Source organism: Pseudopodoces humilis, chromosome 20 (genome assembly GCF_049639895.1).
Source record: "Pseudopodoces humilis isolate 2021_Gansu_Grassland_sample_001 chromosome 20, ASM4963989v1, whole genome shotgun sequence".
NCBI lineage: Eukaryota > Metazoa > Chordata > Aves > Passeriformes > Paridae > Pseudopodoces > Pseudopodoces humilis.
Window position 1 is genome coordinate 3,702,900 of NC_142219.1, and position 23,177 is coordinate 3,726,076.

The 23,177-nt window shown below is 41.9% G+C and overlaps 1 protein-coding gene across 4 annotated transcripts in view; it reads right to left on the reverse strand.

Moving 5' to 3' along the window:
• HECTD4 (HECT domain E3 ubiquitin protein ligase 4) overlaps window positions 1–23,177 on the reverse strand; it is a 64,254-nt gene that overhangs the window by 25,381 nt on the left and 15,696 nt on the right. Inside the window, exons 7-38 of one of the 4 annotated variants that reach the window (XM_014253785.2) lie at window positions 22,409–22,579; window positions 21,429–21,621; window positions 19,972–20,133; window positions 19,763–19,876; window positions 19,419–19,559; window positions 18,869–19,101; window positions 18,377–18,522; window positions 16,496–16,566; window positions 15,884–15,989; window positions 15,212–15,332; window positions 14,251–14,373; window positions 12,942–13,066; window positions 11,756–11,909; window positions 11,375–11,475; window positions 10,380–10,578; window positions 9,367–9,486; window positions 8,130–8,234; window positions 7,314–7,477; window positions 6,770–7,003; window positions 6,444–6,636; window positions 6,187–6,291; window positions 6,015–6,103; window positions 5,531–5,706; window positions 4,717–4,852; window positions 4,431–4,572; window positions 4,169–4,335; window positions 3,484–3,630; window positions 3,029–3,213; window positions 2,487–2,640; window positions 1,969–2,249; window positions 1,359–1,548; window positions 470–551 (exon numbers count right to left, since the gene is read on the reverse strand). In XM_014253785.2, coding sequence (XP_014109260.2) covers window positions 470–551; window positions 1,359–1,548; window positions 1,969–2,249; window positions 2,487–2,640; window positions 3,029–3,213; window positions 3,484–3,630; window positions 4,169–4,335; window positions 4,431–4,572; window positions 4,717–4,852; window positions 5,531–5,706; window positions 6,015–6,103; window positions 6,187–6,291; window positions 6,444–6,636; window positions 6,770–7,003; window positions 7,314–7,477; window positions 8,130–8,234; window positions 9,367–9,486; window positions 10,380–10,578; window positions 11,375–11,475; window positions 11,756–11,909; window positions 12,942–13,066; window positions 14,251–14,373; window positions 15,212–15,332; window positions 15,884–15,989; window positions 16,496–16,566; window positions 18,377–18,522; window positions 18,869–19,101; window positions 19,419–19,559; window positions 19,763–19,876; window positions 19,972–20,133; window positions 21,429–21,621; window positions 22,409–22,579 — 4,830 coding nt within the window. Of the gene's footprint in view, window positions 1–469; window positions 552–1,358; window positions 1,549–1,968; window positions 2,250–2,486; window positions 2,641–3,028; window positions 3,214–3,483; window positions 3,631–4,168; window positions 4,336–4,430; window positions 4,573–4,716; window positions 4,853–5,530; window positions 5,707–6,014; window positions 6,104–6,186; window positions 6,292–6,443; window positions 6,637–6,769; window positions 7,004–7,313; window positions 7,478–8,129; window positions 8,235–9,366; window positions 9,514–10,379; window positions 10,579–11,374; window positions 11,476–11,755; window positions 11,910–12,941; window positions 13,067–14,244; window positions 14,374–15,211; window positions 15,333–15,883; window positions 15,990–16,495; window positions 16,567–18,376; window positions 18,523–18,868; window positions 19,102–19,418; window positions 19,560–19,762; window positions 19,877–19,971; window positions 20,134–21,428; window positions 21,622–22,408; window positions 22,580–23,177 lie in introns of all 4 variants that reach the window. The other 3 variants (XM_088065220.1, XM_014253787.2, XM_014253782.2) reach the window with 3 other exon arrangements.

Consider the following 23,177-nt stretch of genomic DNA (forward strand, 5'->3'; position numbering starts at 1 on the left):
TGTGTGTTAGTCACAGATGGGTTCTGTCTTGCTTTTTATCACCTACAGAGGGATCAGGGATCAATTCACTGCCTTTAACATTCCCTTCTTAAATTAACAGTTCATTTTCTCTGATCAAAAGGACACCAATGAGTATTTCCAGTGCAAACACTCAAGAACATGTCTGAAAATAGACATGAAATTTGAATTCAAGTGTGTGGCTTAAAATCTGCATTATCAATGTGCATTAAACACTTGAGGAAAGAGAATATTAAAGGGGCTTAAACCTGACCTACAACAGTTGCGGGAAGCATCAGCTGAAATTCTTTGACATCATTTACCCCTGATCTGTATTTGATCTGTATTTACAGAGGTAAATGGTGAATAAAACATTGATCAAAAGGGTCTTAACATCAGTAAAAGCCAAGAATTCTGACTGGCCACCAGTTTTTAGGAAGCTGAGCAATTCTCTCGTTATTTCTCCTCTTACTTTTGTCATGTCCCGATCCATCTTCACCACCTTCTCCATGTTGGCTCCAGTTCCCAGTCGGAATGGGCGACCTTCCGAGCTACTGTTGGAGGGGAAAATAACCACAGGAGCTTTGTTCTGACTGCTGGAAAACACAGCTGAGCTACACAGCCCAAATTCATATATTATGGGTGGTTTGAAATGATTTGAAGCCACCCTTGCAGCTGAATGCTCAACAGCAAGAGAAATATTGGCTAAGGACATACGCCATTTACAGAGGGAATTTAATCCTATTGAATGCAGGTATTGCAAAGCAATTTAACCCTTCCCCCCCTCAGGAAGAAGCCTCGTGAAATGGTTTTTATTGATCACAAATGCCCAGGGCTCTGAGTTGACCTTTCACTTGTACCTTTTGATGTAATTTTTTAGAGTATGGGTTCAAAATCAAGCCAGGGAGTGGGGGAAGATGTAACAAATAACAAAAAATGCAGGAGGGGTCAGCACTGGCATTCAGTGATCCCAGCATCCAGGTGGGTGCTGAGAATACTAAAGAATGTTTAATAGCAAATTATTGTCCAGCTTATGCATTATTAAAGCAGTGCTTTTAAAGCCATTTTGCCTTGACAGTTCTATTTGTTAGGCCTGTCACACCACAAACAAGAAAAATGATAATTCCATCAGAAACACTGAGTCTAAGTAGCTAATTTCTCATGAGATTGTTTTCAGACAGATGAGGATGTTCCCATGACCCTTTGCATTATCTTATTGCTTTGCCAGTACACTTTGCTTTCCCATTTACTCCTATATCTGCATTTTTCTGCAGCTGCAGTGCTCGAAAAAAAAAAAAAAAGAGAAGATAAAAGGAATTTGAGAAATTGGCTCTAATCCCAATCCAGTGAGCTGAGATTACCTTAGTAAAGGCTGAAGGACTTCATGGGAGGATTGATCTTCTCTTTTATGGATAAAAATAGAGAGTTTACCATCCACTGCCTCGCTTTCTTCTCCAGGATCTTTATCACCTTTTATGGAATTTTTAGGGCTGGCTTTTGCCAAGGTAGTATCTGGCTCAGAGGCAGTTGGAGAAAGGACAGTCTGGCAGCCTTGAAGTAGAAAGGAAAAAAAGAAAACAAAGAAACACATCCATGAATTTTCTTACCCTTGGAAGCAATGCTAACACATGTGGGATGTGTCTGTGGGACCCCCACTTTGGTCTGAGGCCAGGGAAATTAGGAGGCAGACAAAGTCACAGGAATATCCTGCTCACAGTGACATATCAGAAACCTCCCAATACTTGAGCTTTCTGTCAATACAAAAGCTCCTGGCACAGGGTGCCCAGAGAAGCTGTGGCTGCCCCTGCCTCCTTGGGAGTGCCCAAGGCCAGGCTGGACAGGGCTTGGAGCAGCCTGGGATAGCTGATGGTGAGGAAGGGGATGGGGCTGGATGGGCTTTAAGGCCCTTTTCATTCCAAGATTCCACGAAACTTGAGTCCCTCAGGCACAACAGCAAACAGCTGCTGGTACCTGGCACGACATAATCTGCTAGCTTTGCCAGCAGCAGGGAGGCAATCTTGGAGGCTGGGTCACTGGGATCATCCTGCTCGCTGTTCAGGGAGGGCACTGAGTAGCTCCAGGGAGGCAATTCCACGTTTCCACAGTCCTCAACACTCATGAGAGGCAGCGCAGCACGACACAACTGCAGGATTATTAGGACCAGCTTTGGAGAAGGACGTTGGTCCAAGAGAAGGGACAGAAGCTTGGACACGCAGGCTGGCTGGCTCAGGATGGCTTTACCTATGTGACTCCTGAAAGGGAAAGCAATCTTGAAATTAAAACCAAAATTATTTATTATTTACAAGATGTATTAAAAGCAATTTCAGTGTCTGACAAAACATCTGTAGCAATTCTTCCATAACTTGACAGCACAGATTAAACACTAAGATGAAGGGTCAGTTTTAGAATGGTTTAAAAAAAATCCACAAAAGATCCCACATGGGCTTTGATACACAGGAAGAAAATACTCCAGAGCAAAGGCCTGGTACCTTGAGAGGTCATTCAGAAGGCTGAGGACATCCTGCAGTGCATCATTCCCTGCAGCCTGGTTGCCACAGCACTCGGTGGCTCTGGCCAGGTGGTTGGTGAGGAGGCTGGAGACCTGCCTGGCCAGCCCGGAGTGAACGGCATCTGTGGAACCCCCTTTGGAAGGGATGGAAGAATTCACAGCTGTAATCAACAGAAATCAATGTACACACCACAAAACCAGCCCCTGGTACATCCAACAGCCACGTGTCTCTAAGTGTGTTATGGGGTGAATTCTACCACAGGAGAAATCCCAAATGATCACTCTGAACCTCCAGGTTCTCTGATTATGTTTAGACAGAATCAAGTGGCAAAGCTTGAAATTATTTCCATGGGGAGGAAAAAAGCCAGAATTAAAAAAACAAGAAGAAAATCCACTGAGTTTTGTATTTATTTCTTAAGAATTTGGAGAGTCCCAAGTCATGGTGAGTGACTGCCCTATTTTAAATACATTTACACCACTCCTCAGATGGTTCTAACACACCCAGCAGGAGATATTTCCTACCTTCTTCCTTTTCCCACTCCACACAGCGGTTGGCCAGCACCTGGAATGCAGCCCAAGCCATGGTGGCCACCTTCTGTTTCTTGGTCTGTTTTTCATTTGAGCTGGACTCTGTCTGGCTGCTGAGGCTGCAGAGCCGGTCCATGAGCTGGACCAGGCCACTCCGCACCAGACACTTCTCCTCGCTCCTGCAGGAGAAATTCAGGCTAGAATTAACCTCCCCATGACAATGGGAATGCAGAACTTGCTGTTAGCTCAGTAATTAATTAGTTAACTTGGCAGAAAGATGGTTCTGCCTCCCCCTTACCCTTCCCAGACGGAATTGTGAGGGAATTTACCCGGATGTTGTCAGATGCTCCTCATGAGGAGGAAAGGGGATGTATTTATACTATTTAATGCTTCTGTTTAAGGCAAAGCCTACTAAGGCCAGGTGTGGATGCCCCCCTTGCCTTCCCCACCTTGTGTAGGGAATGGTGCACAGGAGGCCAATGCTGTTGGCACAGGCGATGGGGTAGCGGGCACACAGGGACACCACCGACGTCATGGTCTCTCCAAAAGCCTCCTGGACCTGCTCCACCATCCCACCACACGTCAGCTCTTCAATCCTGTTGGGGGTTAGAGATTGGGAATGGAAGGCTTCAGTTCACAAAGCTCCAAATTATGAAAATAATAATCAGTGCATATTAAGAACTACTCGTGGAAGACTTGAAGGAATACTGCAAGTCACTCATGTTTTCATATGAAACGTGTAAACCAGAGCAAGTGTGGTAGTTATAGCTCTGACATGATTAAATCCCACTGCAAACAAAATATAAAATGTTTACTACATTTAGATGACAGTATCAGCTAAATCTACCACTAATATCTAATTAGTATTAATTTAGAATTAAATAAAGAGATTAAATTAAGAGAGAAGGATACCCTCTCTGCATACCTGGGTACATGTCAGAACAGTATGAAAGTTCCTCTTCTGATAAATAAAAGCATTTCTTAGAACTTTCTGCCTTTTCACCCCACAAGAGTCAAAGTGTTTGTTGCAACCTTAGCTCTGCCAACTTGTGCTCTCACAGCTGCTCACTCCTGACTTTCCCTTGTCCAAAGCAACTTATTCCCTTCCACTGAATCCTGGAGAAATGCACCCACCTTGGCCCTCCCTGGAGCACCATTGTCACCGGGCCCACCAGGTGGGTCACGCCCCCGACGCGCACTGCGGCCGTCAGCAGCTCCCTCATGTGCACCAGGGCCTGCTTCCTGGTGTTCCCACGTCTCCAGCGGGTCTGGGCAGCCAGCAGGAAGCTGCTGCTGGACACCTGTGAGGTTTGGGATGAGATTTTTTTTGTTAGACACAAACGAGGCACCTCTTGTTTCTGAGCAAGTTGGGATCTGAAATAAAGTAACGACGTACGGCTTGGTCGGGGTTTGTCCCGATGAAAGCAAAGAGCTGCCCCAGCAGGACACTGTAGGTGGGTTTGTCCCTGCTGTCCTCGATGGCCAGGGACTGGAGCAGGGTGAAGGAGCTGCTCCTGTGGCTGGTGACGTGTCGGCGCCTGCGAGGGAACAGCAATGTCACACCCGGCAGCAGGAAGCTGATCCAACCACCACAAATCCTGCTGTGCTGGCAGTAATAATTCTGATCAAGCTGATCACTGGAACAGCAGAGGTGTGAAGGGAAGGAATGAACCCTGCTGTACCTCTGGCTGGCCCGGGCAAACTCGATGTCCTCGTTGCCGATCATCTCCAGGTCGGATGGGGCGGACATGCTGCGCAAGAACACGGGCTGGCGCACGGCGTGTGAGATCACCTTGGTCTCAGAGGCTGATTTACAGGCTGAAATATTGTAAAATAATATTTAAAAAGGTTATTCCTGGTGCAGGAAATTATTTACAAACTGGCTTTAAAATCACTGGTGGGTATCCCAGTGGAAGCTGAAACGAAGGATGGGGAAAACCCAGTCCGAGCAAGAACGTGCAACCTAGATCGGAGAATCTTCCCGTTTTCAACCCTGTTGGGAGTTAAAGATTTGGAATTGAAGGATTCAATTCACAAACTTCCAAATGTAGCTTTAAAAAAATAATAATCAGTATGTGTAAGAATTACTCAAGGGAGATTTTTAGAAGGAGAACTGCAAGTCACTCATGTTTCCATATGAAATGTAAGCGAGAGTGTGGAAGTTATAGCTCAGACATAATTAAATCACACTGCAAACAAAACACAAAGTCAGCTCTGAGGATTTTCCTGTTTTCAGGTATTGTTTCAAATCAGGTTTCTTTTGATTTGGTTAAATATTTTTCCTCAATAAATCAGGAGACTGAAATTTAAATGCCAGCTATTAATACTCAGATTTTTATTTACCATCATCATGACAATCAGAAAACAAAGACTCGACTTTGTTTCTTGTAAAAGAACTAATTTAATTTAGGAAAAAAATAGTTCAATTTAAAGCAAAAGAGGGAAAAATAAGAAATAAAAGGTATCTTTAGAAAATGCTGGTAATGAGAGATGTACCTGGAGTCTCTGCAGGGGTCCCTGAGATGCTCCTTGTGATCCCAGACTGTGCTGCAATGGTCACATGCAACAACAGCTCTGCTCTGTTCATCAAGCTCTTCACCAAGGTTTTGGTCTTTGCTAAGGGATGAGAGGTCTTCTGGATCAGTGAATTCACCTCTTGGAAAAACTTCTCCCTAGGATTGTGAAAAGGAAGTAAAAGAAGGCAAGTTGATGTTTGAATGCTTTCAGAAAGGAAGCGTTACTGGGGGAAAGGTCATCTAAAGAGGACGTGTGGCATCAGTCTGTTCCATGCCAACAGAGGAGAAATCAGAAAAAATGGAAGAAATAAACAAGAGATTCCTTAGCAAACACAAGCAGTTTAATAAGGTATTAATATATTTAGCACAGAAGCTTCTAATCATTTCATCAGGTACTTTTGGAACTCCCTGGAATCCCCTGAAGTTGCCCCTCCTTTGAGGCCTGAATGTTCACTAATACTGACCTTAGTGCCAGGACCACGTTCTCAAGATCACTCCCATCAAAAGAAACTTCCTTCATTGAACACAGAAGCTCCAGCTCCTTCATCTTGCTCTGAACAAAGGGAAGGAGATGGGTGAACAGGTTTTGAGGAAGCAGAGTGAGGCACAAGCACCCACAGCAGCCCCAGGGCTCACCTCGTTGAAGTGATAATCGTAAAAAAAGGGAACATTGTTCTCCAGCTTCCCGTGCATGGCATCATCCACCTCATTCTGCCACTTCTGCTCCAGCTCAGCCACACTCTGATAGAGACAAAAATCACACTTGTTGCACTTCAGGTGTAACAGGAATTTTAAAATAAAAACTCTGAGTGTATTTTGTATTTCTATGGTGCTAAAATACAGCTTTATTCTCAAAAAAAGCCTTCTGCTGTTTTAAATAATTTTCTTTTTACCTGCAGTTGTCTCTCCATGGCATTCAGCTTCTTAAAGGTCTCTCCCATAATTTTACAAAGTAAATCATATTCTTCAGCATGTTCCTCCTGATATTGGAAATTTATCAGGGACTGGAGAGCATCAACCAAATTGAGATGCTTAATCACACATGAAACCACCATCTCCTCCATGACTTCTGGCTGGATCACTTCCCTAGGGTTCCAGGGAAAGCCAAACTTATTAATCAGGAGTAAGAGACCAACTTGGATAATTCATATTCATAAATCATCAGATGCTGCAGTCACAAACAAGGTTAAAAATCCAGAGGGAAACAAGGACTCCTTACTTTATACTGGGTCTAAATTGAGGCCGAGCACGTCCAGAAATTTCCCTGAGCTTGATCATGATTCCTGGGGGCAGCCTAATCCTGGGCAGATCAAAGTAGTGTCCAACAGGAGGCACGAGCACATCAGAGGGATATGTGAATTCCCTGTCCTCCTCGATGGTGAGAGGCAGTGGAGAAGGGCTTGGCGTAAGGGCTGGAGATATGACCCCGTTGGCTTCCACCTGCCACTGGCACCTGCAAAAAGAAATAAAAAATTAAAAGGATTTTTATTTCCCCCCCTCATTGAGAAAGACACTTCAGTCAATGACACATTACAAAGATTAAATATGAATCAACGATTATATTAATAATTATTATTAATTATAATTATTAATAAGAAACATGACCTGCTGTTTTTTAATATTCCCTCAATTTTAGGCAACACAAACTGCCAAACAAACTACAAGAAAAATTATCCAAACATCACCTTAAAGCACAAGAATTGAGCACAAGTTACTTCCCCTCAGGAAAAAAACTACTCAGACCAAAATTGACTTTTATTTACCTTTGTAAGAGTTTAGATCTTAAGAGCTCTTGACAGGTTTCTTCATCTTTGGTAATTTCTGGCCCGTTGTACAAGATCCTCAGCATGGAACAGGCCAGCACAGAGAGGCCCAGGGCCAGGTCAACCAGGAATGGCAAACCTCCTGACACATCCTCTGAGGATTCCTGCAGCAGGAACAGGGAGAAGTTCAACCAAGCAATCCACCAGGAAGTCCTTTCCAATAGATTCAAGCTAGGAGATTTTATATATAATCTTTTAAATGTAAGATATAGCTCGATACCAATCTTAACTCTCACACAAAAATACTTCACAACAGCAATTTATAAGAACAACTCAAGACAAGATGTAAGGGATTTAAACATTATTTTCCTGAACCAAGAAGGAACAGGTGAAGTTATTTTTAGTTCAGTCACCCCAATTTGTAGTGGGATTCAAGACTCCATGTTTGATCCCAGAATCCTTCCCCTCTCTTCTTCGCAGGCTGGAATCATTATTTCCTCAGGATATCTCTGATTTTCAGGTTATTACAAAGAAATCCTGACCCACAAGCAGCAAGGGATGCTGGAATGGCTCCAGGAGATAAGTAAGACACATCTGATAACAACTATCTCCATGAATCCCTGAGTGCCAGCCCATCCACAGGGATCCCTGCATCCCAAACTCAGTTCTTTTCTTTGCCAACACCTGATTTGTCTCACTGCCCGAACCATTTCAAACTGCCAAGCTGGAAGCACATTTCCATGGATGGGGAATGTGTGGCAGGCAGGAGGCAGTGGAAGCTGAAGCTCTCCCCTGGGAATTCTCCCCCTGGAATACCTGTGCTCGGACAGTGCAGGCAAAGCCCCACATGGCTTTGTCAGGAGTGTTGTGCTCCCGCCCACTCCGCATTTCAAAGGAGAACGTGACTGTGTCTCCTTCCACCTTCAAATATCCACGGCAGGAAGGGGGAGGGAAAAAAAAGAAAAGATATTTAATAATTGAGGCAAATAAATAGGATTTTCACACAAGTGGTTATTTTATAGATGGATGCTTTTAATGAGAGTCATCTGGGGGTTGTTTTTATCCCAAATGAGATATTATGATTTAAGATTTTCTACTTTTTCAGTTAAGGTGTCTTTTAGTGAAAAGTTAGTTTTGCTGCTGGCTGACCACAGTAAAACAAAAAGAACAACCATAGCTGTAAAATCAAAAGCAGAAATTATCAGTGTGTTACTTAGCCTTGATTTTCACTGTTTGTCTGCAAGAAACCAGGCAATAATTAACAATTCTCTTCCTGAAGGAAGACAGACAAGCTCTTCAATTAGAAGAATGACAACAAATTAATCAAGGAGCTTGCTAAAAGAACAGTATCAAAATCCATATGTGAAAAATAAACCATATTCCCTTAACTGTGAACAATGGAGTTCTTGTCTGAAATTGCTTTCCAGTTTATTACCTCTTGATTTCTTTTTACAATGTGCTTTTTTTTTAATGTAAATAAGCCCAGTTTTAGTGTGGGACAATGTAGAAGCACAAATATATTTTAAACAAAAATAAAATCACACTGCAGAGAGTGAGGGGACACATTGCCAAAGCATTGAAATGCTAAGGTTTCAAGAAGTTTGAGAGATTCTTCTTAGCTTTACTGCCAAAAGCACCCAATGAAATTTTAAAATCCAACAGAAATGGTTGGAATTTATTTGTTACATTTGCTACTTGATATATTTGGGGGTTATTATCCAAAAAATTGACTTTAAGAGCATCTGCATAGAACTTCTCCTAGGAGTGTGTACTTAGGAGAAGAGCAGTACCATTAGAGACTCCAGGACTCAAACATCTCCATCAGGAATTCCAGGAAGACACAAAACAAACTCCAAGGGAAGCATCACACGGAACACAGAGCCGAGTTTAAAGCTCACCCCCAAGGACACAACAGCTCACTGAGCAGGGATCTCATCACGGATAAGTGTACATTTAAAAGCTTGGAATGCATAGCTGTGAGGGTAAAATGGGCTGGGCATGGTTTCCAAAGGGAATTTTCTATGGGAAAGAGTGGTGGATGGGAATACTGTACCTTCACTAAGTCCTTGGGCCACCCCGTTCCTAAGACACTACGGCTGCCATATCCCAGTGTATTGCCTCCATACTCAGCAACCTTCCTACTGTTTGTGCTAGGACCAGCATAGATCACCAACTTCAAAACATAAAATACACTGTTAGACTGTAAGAGAAAAACAAGAAAACCTAATAATAATAATAATACTTAGCACTTCCACCGCGCTTTCGACTCTTGAAGCGCTCCATGCACATGAACCAATCCTCACAGGCTCTGTGAGGGCAGCAGGGTTAAGTATTATTATCCCCATTTTACAGATGGGGAAACTGAGGCACACAGGGGCTCAAGGGGCTTTGTCCCTGCTCACACAGCAGGGCTGGGAGCAGAGAGCAGGAGCAACCCTGACTCCGAACAAACTCCTTGCCTGGGAAGTGAAGGGCTGCTCCCAGCAAAGCCAAAGCTTTGTCAGTGACTTTGGTGGGAGCAGAATTTTTTTGGGGGAGTTTAATCAGTCATGGGTGACATTAATATTGAATTAATATTGAATTCCCATTAGTTATTTATGAGCAACAGGACTTGCTCTATGCCAAAGAATAAACAGCAGCACAAGCAGCTCCATGATAATACAAAGTGGGTAAGTGCTATTGGTTGTTTTCTTAAAATTAAAGTATTTGTTGTTATTAATCCAGGTAAACAAGCTCTTTATCATCAGGGAAAAAGGAACCTCTCCAGCTCTGCCCAGTTTAAACCAACTGTGCTGATCAAAGGAGGCAGCTGGATTAAAATTTTGGAAATAAGGAAAACTGAACATGAGTAAAAATGAGAAAAGTCGAACTTGGACAGTCTGAGCCAGTCTGAAATTATTTTTTAAAAAAACAGAACTGATAGAACTTCTGAGGGGAAAAACCAACCCAAACCACCCCTCAACCTCCCAATCCCTGGAGCCTCCCACACTTGTCCCATAGCAGAACTCCCACTTTTTTTTGAGGGAATTCCCTTGTTGCAGTGGTGCTGAGCTGGCCCTTGCTTACCTTATCATAATCATACTGGGAGGAGCATCTGTTGTCAAATCTAAGATACAAACAGCGGGCTCCTGGAATGTGGACAGTTTCCTTAAATTTATAGTTATCCCTGACGGGATGCACTGTCTCCACAGTCTTCCCAGCAGCCCAGGGAGCAGGGATCTTCAAGCCAGTCAGGAATCCTGGCTCTTCCTTCTCTTCCAGCATCCTGAAATTAGAGTGAGAAATTGAGCCTAAAATGCATCTCAGAGATTTCTGTCATTCAGACATTAAGATATAAGTTACTTAAAAATCACCTCTCAGTACTGACACACAAGGAACTCCTGGTTCTAGGCATGACTGTATTGAGGGAATTCATGCATTACATATATTATTATCATTATATAATTATATATATTATCATCATTATTCATACTTTTCATATACTTTTAGTCACAAAAATCCCATTATCACAAATTCTACTGTATTCCAAATTCTCCAGTGCTGCAAATAAGCATTTTTATTTGTTTTTAGCTGTTTGTTTCTGTTCCTAAGCAGGAGCTAGAAAACTTTGAGCTGAGACACAGCATTTAAATGCAGGAGTTAAAAATGTTATTTCTCTGTAAATTAAACCATTTAATAGCTTTGCAATGGTTTTAATTCTGTATCTCTTGCTGCCAGAGCAATTTACATTTTCTCTTGATGGTCCTTCTTAGCCTAATTTATTGTGAGAGGAACATTTAGGATTAATTTCTAATGCTTGAAGTGAGGAAAAAAACCAAAACAAACCATATTCTGTGTAAACAACCTGAATATAGAGAATAAAAATTATATACAGAACAAAATTTGGAACTAATTGCCTTTTGCAAAAGCTTATATAAAACTGAGACAGCCTTAGAAATCATTCCAGCACACCTTTAAAAATTAATTCACATAAAAACTGCTGCTTTATCCCACAGCAATAGTCAAATAGAAATTGTAGTTCAGTTTATCCCATGAAAAGACCCAAATGTAAAGAAAATCACCTCTCATCAGGTAACTGCTTCCCTTTCTGCTCTGGAGCACAACTGGGGGAACTGTTCAGTTCTGAGAAAACTGGAGACTGGGTTTTAAGCAGCAGTGCAGTCTGTGGCCCAAAATACACAGTGTTAGGGACATGCAAACTGTAAAGCATTTTAAGAGCTCATTATTGAAATAATTAACAATCCTACTGCTGTTATTGACAATAAAGCATCACTGAGTAGCTCCTGGAGCAGTCAAATTTAACAGTCAGCATCAGCAGCTTTGGCAGCTGTTGAGGAACTCTGAACTCTGGTGTGTGGATGAGTCCCTGGAGGAAGGTGAGCAGAGTTTTGGAGGCTGCAGGCCCCAGGTTTGACACCCCAGGGGTGGCACAGAGCCCGTACCTGGCTGGTGTAGAGGACCAGCTGCACCAGCTGAGGCATCAGGGCATCAGCCATGGTCAGGGTCTGCAGGTTTGGGTGCATCAGGGATGTCAGCAGCACAGGCAGCAGGTGGCCAAGCATGGTGGCCTTTGTGATCTGCTCCAGGCCTTTCAACCTGGAAAGAGAGCCAAAGTTACACAGGAGAACTATTTTCATAGAGCAACACTTCTGCTTTTAGTCACTTCTGTTTCATCTTGTAACAGCAATTCAAAATTCAGTAGAGAATGTTTGTGTTATATTAACAAAATCCCCAAAACAATCTCGAAACCACTACAATTTCTCCCAAGTGTCAGTGACCTTGAATTGCTGACAACTCTCATTGAACAATCTGAGAGCAGAGACAGTAAATCAACAGTTTAATAATTACTCCGAGAAGGATAAGCTCCCCTGGGCACAGGATAAAAGTCCCCATCAAACACAAATGCACCAGTGTGGATATCAGCTCCCAGCACATGGAGCTCAAAGGACTTGAAAAGGATCTGCAGCTACAAAAATATGTTTGAACACGAGCTCATATGAAAATATCACCCAGGAATTCTGTGTTGTCAATAAACACAACTAATCTTGCAGGCACAGAGAAGCAGAAAGTGAAACCTGGAACACAGCTGGGACAGGGAGTTGCTTGTTTGAGGAGAGAAAAGTTCACAGCTTTTCTTTCCACCCCATTCCCAAGGTGTATTTTTAAGAGGAGGGGAGACAGGGAAGGGCAGGTGATGGAATATGCAGGATATCAAAACAGCAGCCAGGGACTGTCATGCGTAAACATCTAATCCAGCTACTAGGGATGTAATAATCAGGAATTTAAAAATAAACTGATTGTTCTAGCTTACAGTAGTATTCCCAGCTAATTACAGTTTATTTCCAGGTATCTTACTCATAAATACCATTATAACTGACTAAAACCTTCCCAATTTGAGGTTCCTACAGAAATATCAACCTACAGATGATCAAAACTGACACAGAGAGTGATTCTAAATTCTCCTCCAGCTGAGTGCTAAACAATTGCTACAGGAAGAAACAGCTCCTGTGCATTCAAAGCTCAAATATAAAGTGATAAAGAATAATTAGTGCTAACTGTGCTTGTACAATAAGCCACATAGAGCAGCTGTTCCCTGTTTCCAAATTAGGATCCTCCCACTTGTCTTACCTTTGCTCCCTGTCAGAAATGTCACTGTTAATTAGTGCTGTAGTGACTTGTTGCAGCATTTCTAAGACTTCATCACATCCTGTCAGAATTTGTGTGGCAAGAGACAAAATGCTGGTCTTGAGTTCCTAAGTGAAAAAGAAAAAAAAAAAGTGTTACAGAATACTTAAATTCTTAGAGAATCCCCCCCCAAAAGGACAAGAGAACAAAAAGATGGATTTCCAAATGAAAAGAATGATTATGTGACCTGGCAGGCCTGCAGCAGGAGATTCATCCAAGACTTAAATTTGATTAATGTTAAGCCCCAAAGTGCTGGGAGAAACTAGGTGCATGTTTTACAGGATGCACATCCAGTTTCTAGAGGGAAGGAAGCCCCAAGTCCAGCACAGGAGAGAGCTGAGAGCCAGCCAAGGGACAGGACTGGTGACACAATGTCCTAGCAGGGATGAGGAGCACTGCAGAGAGAGAAACTGAACAATGAACACGGCGTGAATAGTGAAACAAGAAAAATACTCCAATGTTTAGCATTTACTCAATGAGCCTGAACAAATCACTTCCAACTGCAGCAGCTCACAAACACACACAGCCTCACAAACACTCACAGCCTCAAAGAGCAGCAGAGAAAACCAGCTTAACAAAATACCAGAAATTCAGAAATCAATTCCATTAGGGAAGAATTATTACCAAAACCTGGGCAAACCTGGGAGTTGAATGAAACAGTGTGAAATGCAGCATTTTAATAAACTTCTACCACCCAAAGCCTGTCCTCTAACAGCTTCCTTGCCACAAACTTTATTCTCTGTATTTCAGACAACTGATGGAGGTGGTTCTACACAAACTTAGTTCATTTAAACTGCAAAAAAGCAGAAGCCAGCTAAGGCAAATAAAAAAACCCTTTTCTATTTATTTAAAAATATTTTTTTCAAGGACCACCTGATTGATCTTGAGAAGAAAAAGTGTCTGGGGTAATGTGTCCAGGAAAGGAAATTCCCATGCCAGCAATCCTACTAGCACATATTAATTAAAATCTATTTAAAATCTCATTGTACATGTATTTAGAAAAGGAAGTGTCTGCTCGCACTGATAATAGGGAATGCAAGCTGCAATCCTGAATTAAATAACTAATTAAATAACTAAATCAGAATAACTTCAGATTTTGCTCTGGACTGTTTTTCCCTGTTCTCCAGCTATTCAACTCCATCAAAAGGAGAAGAACCACCAGCAAACAGCACATACACTGCAGGACCAAGGTGTCACAGGCACACTGACTGGAGAGAGCCATACTAGAATAAAACTTGGTGTTTACCTGTACCTTCAATGTCTCTCCCTGCAAGGAGCTGTCACTGTCATCATTGTCATCAGGTTTAATCAAAATAGTGTTACTGAGGAGGTGGTTCTGCACAGCCATCAGGTACCGCAAGCACGAGGACGCAGCCTTGAACACAAATAAGTAAAACTTTGCATTATCCAAACCCTTCACCAACCCTGAGTCAGGCAAGCCTCAGACTTGGAAGTTGGAGAGAGGAAAAAAAAAGTTGAGGAAGAAGAAAAGAAAGAGCAAAAAAAAAATTTTATATTTTCAAGAAAAGAAACAGCTTGCAAACTGTTGAATTTTCTGAAATAACTCACAAAAATATAAAGAGGCAGCATAACTTTGTTCAGGTTTGGAACATTATAGCAATATTCAGCAACTCTAAGAATTAATTAATTCTGAAAAGATCTTGCCACCAGAGAGATAAATGTAATTTCACAGTCCTGAAGGTGATGAACCCACTCCTGTTTCCCCACAGGCCAGGAGATCCCAGCCCCTCCCAGTGTTTTTATGGAAGCTCAACCTGCCTTTCTCAGAGAGCTGATCCTGCTGGAAACACCTGCCCATAGTTTTACCATCAAATGTCAGCTTTAACTCATTTCTGTCACTGGTAACTCTTTCAGCCTGGATGAACCACAATGCACAACTGCATGTTTGATTTTTTTAAGCTGCTGTAATGATTTGAATATTGAGATCACAAACTTTGCTCAAACTGAACAGTAACCAGAGCAACTTGAAAATAAATCCATGTAAAAAACAGTTCCAGCATTACTGAATGATTTCCTTTGTTGTGAGAAATTATTTTTTTCTTCCCTGCACAGCACAAAGACAATTCTTCGCCTGGATTTGTTAAGACAAAACTATAAAAGTTTCACCTCCTTGTACTCAGTGAAGAGGATGGATCCAAGGAAGAAAAGAAGCCAAAAGCAGAAATACTTTTATCAAAACACATTCTACTTACAGGCACAGTTGAAAGAAGCCTTTGAAAGTCATCTTTAGATACAGTTTGGCACTTGGTGATTAAGACACAAGATTCTCGGACAACAATCTTGAGGATGTAGTGCAAGAGTTCATCATTGAGTCTTCAGGAGAGGCAAGAAAGGTGGAAAATGTTAATCATTAATTATTGTGCATTTTGTACAGCTCACTCTGCAAGCTGGATCCCAAATTATGGGAAACCTAAACAAGGATCAAACTTCAAATTCAGACACAAAAAACCCCCAAGGCTGAAATGTTTAACAAGTACAACAGATTTCCAGGGGTTTGCTGCACTGAGCTGATGTAAATCTGTGATTTCTTATGGCTCCTCCCAACCTGAACAGGCAATTTTACTGCTGGAAAGTCACCCATGATATGCAGAGAAATGCTATAAAATCATATTTATGAAATTCTCATTCAAATTTACCATGAACATGGCAAGGGACAGGGAATTCTAAACCCAGTCTAGGTACAGAAACATCCAAATTTTGCTCTAAAATATCAAATCTCTCCCTCACCCTAATGAAATCTTCCCCCAGAGACACAAACATTCAGGTCACACCACAGGAACACACCAAGCAACTCCAGCAGAAGTTCCTGGAAGCTCACTTCAATCAAATAACAGAGAAATACCCTATAAACAGAGGCTTTTTACCTATAATGTTCATCTTCTTCACTTCCAAATCTATTGTTCTGCAGCTGCTCAGCTAAATTGGTCAGGATAACATCCCGGAGCTGGGAGAGGCCACTGTTCCTCTCTCCTAAAAGGGAAATAAAAACCTTTTGCAAAGCAGCGTTTTACAGACTAGATTTTATTTCCCCAATACCTCATTTAACACAGACTACAGCTCAGGAATGGCTGCATTCCCAGGGTGACCAGACTGGGAGCACTTTCCCTGCCCGTGGCACTGTTGGAAATTCCCAGCACTGAGCACCAACACGATCCTGTGAAGTAACAAATTACTGAGCAACAGCTGCTTCCAAGGCCAGATTCCCATTTCCTGGTCAACTCGAGGACATTATTCCCCCTTCACTGAGGTCTAACATCACCTCTGATTACTGGGCACTTGCAAATACTCCTTTTCTCCACCTGACCTACCCCAGCCTTTTGGAAGTTGAAGCATTCCATAATTTCATAGAAAAGCATGGGATTTAAAGCAGAGTAGTGCCCAATATCCCAAATCGTTCTCCCTCTAAGCTTCAGATGTACTTTGACTTTTTGTTCTCAGAAAAACCCCACTCTCACCTGGCAGTAAGACATTCTCACCTTCAGTTAAGACCAATTTCAATAAATTATTGATTTCTGCTTCTCCAGGATACAGGATATTTAAACCAGAGCTAAGGAAAAAATAAAACCATGCATTACTTGATGGATTCAGAAATGAACTAAACCATTTCAGTGGACATGTGACAAATGGCACCACAGACTCAGCATCTGATGGAACATTTACAGTGTCTTTGCAAAGGCTTAGAAGAGCATCCTCCAGATTTTAACAATCAATATGAGGACATAAGCAGCTGTTTTCTCCAGGAATCTCTTGTAATCAATTATATTTTATTGTTTAGGTCCCAAAGCTTCTCCAAGAGGTATTTGCTTCCCTCTGGAAAACTCCTCATTCATCACTGGCACACAGGGCAGCACAATCAGTTTGTTAAGAAACAGAGATGTCAGGAAAAATGGTGATGGCTCAGGGAAAAACTCCAAAAACTCTGGTGATGGGGTAAGAGCTGAGGCTTCTCTGTGCCAAGAACAGTGGAAAATACACATACAATAATCAAGGAATCACTACTGCTATAGTTTTGTACTTTTTGGAGACCTGCTCTACTTAGTTCAAGCTACACAGAATATTCTGGAAGGAGCATTTCAGGAACACCCCAGCTCTACAGAAACATTCCAGGTGGAGACTTTTTCCCTCTAACTTGTGATGAACTCTGTCTTTTCTATGTGAATTCCCCCATCGAGATCACAGTCACTTCAAAGGAGCACTTCAAGCCTGTGTCAAGTGCTGAAATCATTATGCAGCTTTGCCATTTCCTTTCCCTTTTCTTTTTCAGTAACAGAAAAGAAAACTGGGATGTTTTTCAGCTTCACACTGACAGCAGAGATTACTGCAGCTTCCTTCCCTTTGGCTCATGCTGATCTACTCTGATGGAAAGCTCAGGAAAAGTTATCACACGCTGCCAGCTCCCTTTGAGGGTTCCACTGGCACCAGAATCCCCCAAGGAGAGAACAGGAGGAGGAAACAACACCCAGTGCCCACCCTGGAACTGTTTAACCAGGCACTGGAACACACAGGTATTTACAAAGTATCCATGCAGGTGACAGGAGACACTTGTCCCTGTCAGAAAGTACAACCCTGAAAATGCCAGGTAATCCTCCTGAGCCAAACTATTCTTCACTCAGAGTTGCACAGAGCCACAGAAATTTAGAATGTCGTGATTCACACCATGAAAATGCAGGTTGATCTTCAAAAGATTTTCTTCTCAACCTCTGGAGCACTTCCCACTGGAAAATGCAGGTTCTGTTTGTCCTTGGCACGCTGGAGCCAGCATTCCTTGGCCCTGAGGTTTCAATTATCTCCTTTTCAGGAGATACAACCACACTGGTTCTTTTCCCCCTCTTGGGCCTTCAGTCCCAGAGTATTGCTCCAGTATTATTAACCCCTCCAGTATTATTAACCCCTCCAGTATTACTAATTCTTGCTTCTCCTGATGCTCCTTTTGTTCAGGAGAATTCCAGTGTAACCACTCAAAACACTGAGGTAAGAGCTGCCAACACCAGCTTTGCCCTTTCCTGAACACCACATCAGCTAAATAAGGAACTCATTCAAGGAAATGTTGCTTGAATTTAGCAATTATAATAAACATTTAAAAAAAAATCCTTAGGAAAGCAAGTAAAAGCAGAGTAAATTAAAAGTAAGAAAGTAATTACTACCTGTATTTTATCAAGACCAACGTAGTATATTTCACTCCTTCCATGGACACAAGCTGTAATAACTTTATCATTTTATGACTTAAAACCCATCCCACTACATTTTCTCAGATTAATGTAAAATTAAACTGAATACAATGTGAATGTTCATCTGTCACTACATTTCCAAGAAACTAAAATCCAAGTTAAGTTGAACTTGATAAAACAGATATTCACCTAATAGCCAGACAAACTTCCTTCTGGATTTCAGAGCAGATCTGATCCCTTGGGGCCATCAGTAATTGCCACAGTAACAGCCCAGACCTTCTGACAATGTCTCTGTTCCTTTCAGTTTGGGGGCTGAAGAAAAATTTAAAAACCACCTAAAAAAAATTAAACATGACACTATTAATATTAAAAATATAAACATTACTTACGTGAACTTATTTTCTGCTGTCAGTTTCTCAAACTAATGGACGGGGGGGATACAAAGGAAGAAGAAATTAACCTCTTTGTTTTATTTTAATCTGTAAAGATAGATATTATATTTAAATTAGGGTTCTTACATGAATATATAAAATATTGCAAAGCCGCTGCTAAATCAACCTCCATTACATGGATTCCAATGGAGAAAAAATTAAATAAAAAGACAACCAGTGGTTGCCTGTACTCCAAACCAAGTTTTTCATTTTTCTATGTGAATTTTGAAGTCCATTTAAGGTTCTGTACCTGGAAGACAACGAGGATGCAGCGGATGATGCAGGTGTCTCCATTGACCATGGCCTTTTCCATAATGTCACAGATGCTGCTCAGGTGATGGGCTTCAATGGGATGCTGCTTGCCCAAAAAATTGCTGATGGGGAGGTTGTTGCTGGCTGCCAGGAGGTTGAGTTGGTGGATGCACATGGCACCAACATGGTGCAGTAACTGGTTAATGACCTCGTTTGTGGTTGTTGCATCCCCTGCAAGGAGAGGAGTTCAAATGCTGTCTATAAACACGGATTGGATCATCGGCCTATGCTTCTAAAAGGCAATAAATCAACTTCAGGGCATGAAAGGATTACCCAAAACAGCCTTTTATGTGCTGAAGGCAGCAAGAATCTGGAATCTTCCACATTCTCTCACTCTGTACTTTCCCCTCTCAAATCAAAGCTAAACCATGACCAATATTTACAACTCTTTTCAGGAGTTAACTCAGCTTTTTCTGTCTGTTTATTCTCTCCACTGCTCTGTTTCACTTCCCTTTTGCACAAAGTGCTGACTTGTGGGTTCCCCTCACCTTTGGGCTCTGCGATGACGTGACTCACTCCCAGCCTCTGGCACACACAGTGGAATGCCTGGTTCCCAGGATTGCACCACTGATCAATATAATCATTGGAGCACGTCCAGATCATGTTATTCATTGTATCATAACAGGCACCTGAGAGAAGGAAAATATTTCACACATCAATTGAGTAGAAAACCAAACTAAAGCATCTTTATGGGCATCATAAATCCAAACTATTTGCTCTAAAAGTTTATAAAATTTCACCGTGGACATGCAACCCCCACTGCACAGCTGCTGACTGCAAATTCAAACCCAGATGGATGTTTTCGGATCTGAGGGACTGCTATATTCCTTACCAAGCCCTGGCACCAGAGCCCCCCGTCCGAGCGAGCTGCCCGCAGCATCGATGAGATCCGCCCTGCTGGTGAACTGCCCGTCCGAGATGTTGAACACCAGGCTGGAGGCAAGAACTACACAGAAACACAGTTCCAATCAATTCCTGAGAAGTTTATTGCATTCCAGACAGACAAGGACTCCCAATCTGCCACAAACGGCTCTGACTTACTTTTTAAGGAGGACAGAGCGCTGGTGCCCCCAAAGAGCGAGCGCGTGGCCGAGCTGCCCGAGCCCCCCGGGGGCGGCACCAGCATCACCAAGTACGTCCCACAGGTGTAGATTGGAGTCTTCCTCAGCATCTTCAGGGGCAGCCCACAGCTCGTGTTGGCAGCTGCAACGGGCACCAGAGAAAGGTCACAAACTGCACTCTGCAGAACGAGGCAGAGCTCTGCTCAGGGCTTCAAGGGAATTGCTAGAAGCTCTGTTAAGGAGTTTTGACAGAATTCCAGAATGGTTTGGGTTGGAAGTGATCGTCGAGGTCATCCCAGTCCAACCTTGCACACAGGGACCAGGCTGCTCAGAATTCCATGAACTTAGCCTTGAGCATTTCCAGGGATGGGGTATCCATGACTTCTCTGTGACCTCTCAACCTCACACATTCAGCATCAATCCCCACAAGGCTACAAAGAGTTTTTCACGGGTTATTCAACTAAAGAAAACTTCAAATGAAAATAAATCTAAAAATTCAGTATAACCAAAGCTATTAAGAAAGGTGTGGTGCTAATTACATTGAAAGCACTTGGGGCCAAATGATCTCTCAGATACAGAGATCACTTGAGATTCACTATGCATTAAGTTCTCCTGCTCCTCATGAAACGTAGACAGCCCAAATGATCATCTTCCTGCAACAGCTGATCAACACTTTTTGAGTGCTGACTCAAGAATTAGCCAAGAATAGCCACTTACTCTCCTTTTCCTGTAGCAGTTGAGTTGTTAAATGGCAAAACACAACCTTTAAAATAGCTCTCTGAGCTAACTCCTTGCCAAACTCCCTGGAAGCAGAGCCATTTAATGTATAATTTATTTTTATGGAAACACTCTCAATTGTTTCAAATTGAAGAAAGAAAACTCATGTACTTCTGAAGGAAGAAGAGCAATAATTCAAGATAAACTGAAAAAAATCTTCAGATAAATCAAACAAAGCTCCAGATCATCCTGCAATTTGTCAGTGAAGTTCTTTCAAAATTCCGTCATTAACTTGGGTTGTTTCCATAAAAGAACACCCAAACATTGTACAGATAACCTTGAAAAAGCACAAAATCACCTATGACTTGTAATATTCCAGTGACTGGCGAAGCAGTAATTCCATTTTCTTAACCTGCAGGCCATTTTTACACACCAATTAGAAGCCCAGTTGAGCTGCCAGCAGAGAAATGCAACTCTCAGATTCCCCAAACTAGTTCAAAAACGAAATTGGAAAAGGGTGCTTCCCATTTTCCATCCCTAACATAATCCTAATTTAGCAAAGGAACCGACAATTCCAGCATTAAACGAATACTGCGCAGATTTGGGGAAAAAAGACAAAAATCACAAACTGATTTTTTTTTTAAACCTGTCCTAAGAGGTCAGTAATAAGCAGGATGGATGCTGTGTGTGTTAGGAAATGAGAAGTGAAGCAATGCTGACCTGCCTGGTCCTCCTTGAGGGTGTTGGAGATGGTGGAGCCGGTGAGAGCAGCGAGGGTGGCCGAGGGGGAGGCGCGGTACCGGGACAGGCGGCTCAGCAGCATCTCATTGATGCTCTTGGCAGATTCCCCCTCTTTCCTCATCAGGATAATTCTTTCCTGCAGAGGATTTGCTATACAAATGCCATTTTCTACCTAGCAAAATGGGAGGAAAAATACTTTAGATGTTGGAATCCACAGGTGAGAGATCACCCAAATTGTATCAGGTAGGAATACAAAGTGAAACTTTGCTGACAGAAGCTCTTGCAAAAATAAAGTTCTGAAAGCAAGACAGGAATATCTTTTTGTTTGTGACTTCATGGTTCAATAGAATAATTTAACAGACGACATCTAATATCTCTGAGATATTTCATAGGATATCTTCTATTTAGGTCTGTTCTCAAAGACAGAACTGGTCGTCATAAACTTCAGTTTGTTTAGGAAACTCTGCTTAAAAATACTTAATCCTCTTGTATTTTCTTAGTGGTGTTCCACTTGAAATCATTTGGCTCTGAACCATTTTCCAGGCAAAAAGTGTGAGCAATGGTTTCTTCAGACCATGATGTTCAGGGGATGTTTTACTGCAGAATGCATCTCTTAATGAAGATGTGATTTAGAGCGTTAGGGATTTTCCATGAGTTGTACTACTACAGCCTCCCAACTCCAGCTCCACCATCCCACTCCATCCTCCTCTGCTGAGCAGAAATACAGACATAAAAACCACATTTTATGCTACAAGAGAATTCATATTGCTAAATATAATAATCCTCTGGACATGGGATTGCACAGTTCACCTTCTGTTCTGCTCAGTTATTTCACATAAATCCATTCAGATCACGCCCATAAATATCCAAACCTAATATGTCAATTAGAAAATGCTGATATTTAATTAAACTGGGTCATGCTACTGACATCAGGCATAGAAAACACACGATTTGCTTACTATAATTTCAAAAATATCCATAAAGACAGAGTGGCCTTTGGGAGTTTTTTCGTTGAGGCTTGCAGGAGACCAAATCCAGTAGAAAAAGGTGCCATCTGAAGAAAGATGCACGGTGGTCATAGTGCTGCCAACTGGGAAGTGATTTACTGGCATTGGGATTATCTGACATACCTATGAGACAGAAAACATCTTAACAGGTCTGATTTTGCAGTTTGGCCTTGCAAGTATGAACAGTATGAACAATAAATAGAGATCAAATGCAGTTAGAGCAGAAGAGGCTTAATATTGGACTTAGTAGTAGCATTACATTTATTACCAACAGCTATTCTGTGATATTTGCCAAATATCCAAACCAGCTCATAGATCTCAAATTTATCCTATCTAAAAATAAAAGGATCATCTCCTCTCTAACGATGGAGAACAAACCCACAGTACCACAAGGAAAATACACATCCTATTGAGTCACCTACTTCTGCAACTTCTCTCAAACATTCTTGAAACTTGAGAAGAAAACGGGAATCTAAACATTCTCTGTGCCAGGAAACACACTGGACATAAATGTGCATATCCATCCTTAAAACCACAGCAGGAAAAACCCCAAACTAAACAAACTACCTCAGTTTTACAAAGGGCAACGGTTGTTTATCTACAAATCACAACCAGATCTGAAACAGCACCTGAATTTTGGGACAGGGGAAGAACAAAGAGCTGTTCAGGAGGAACACATTATTGATTTAAATCAAAGTCCATTTTGCTGTTGTTTAATTGG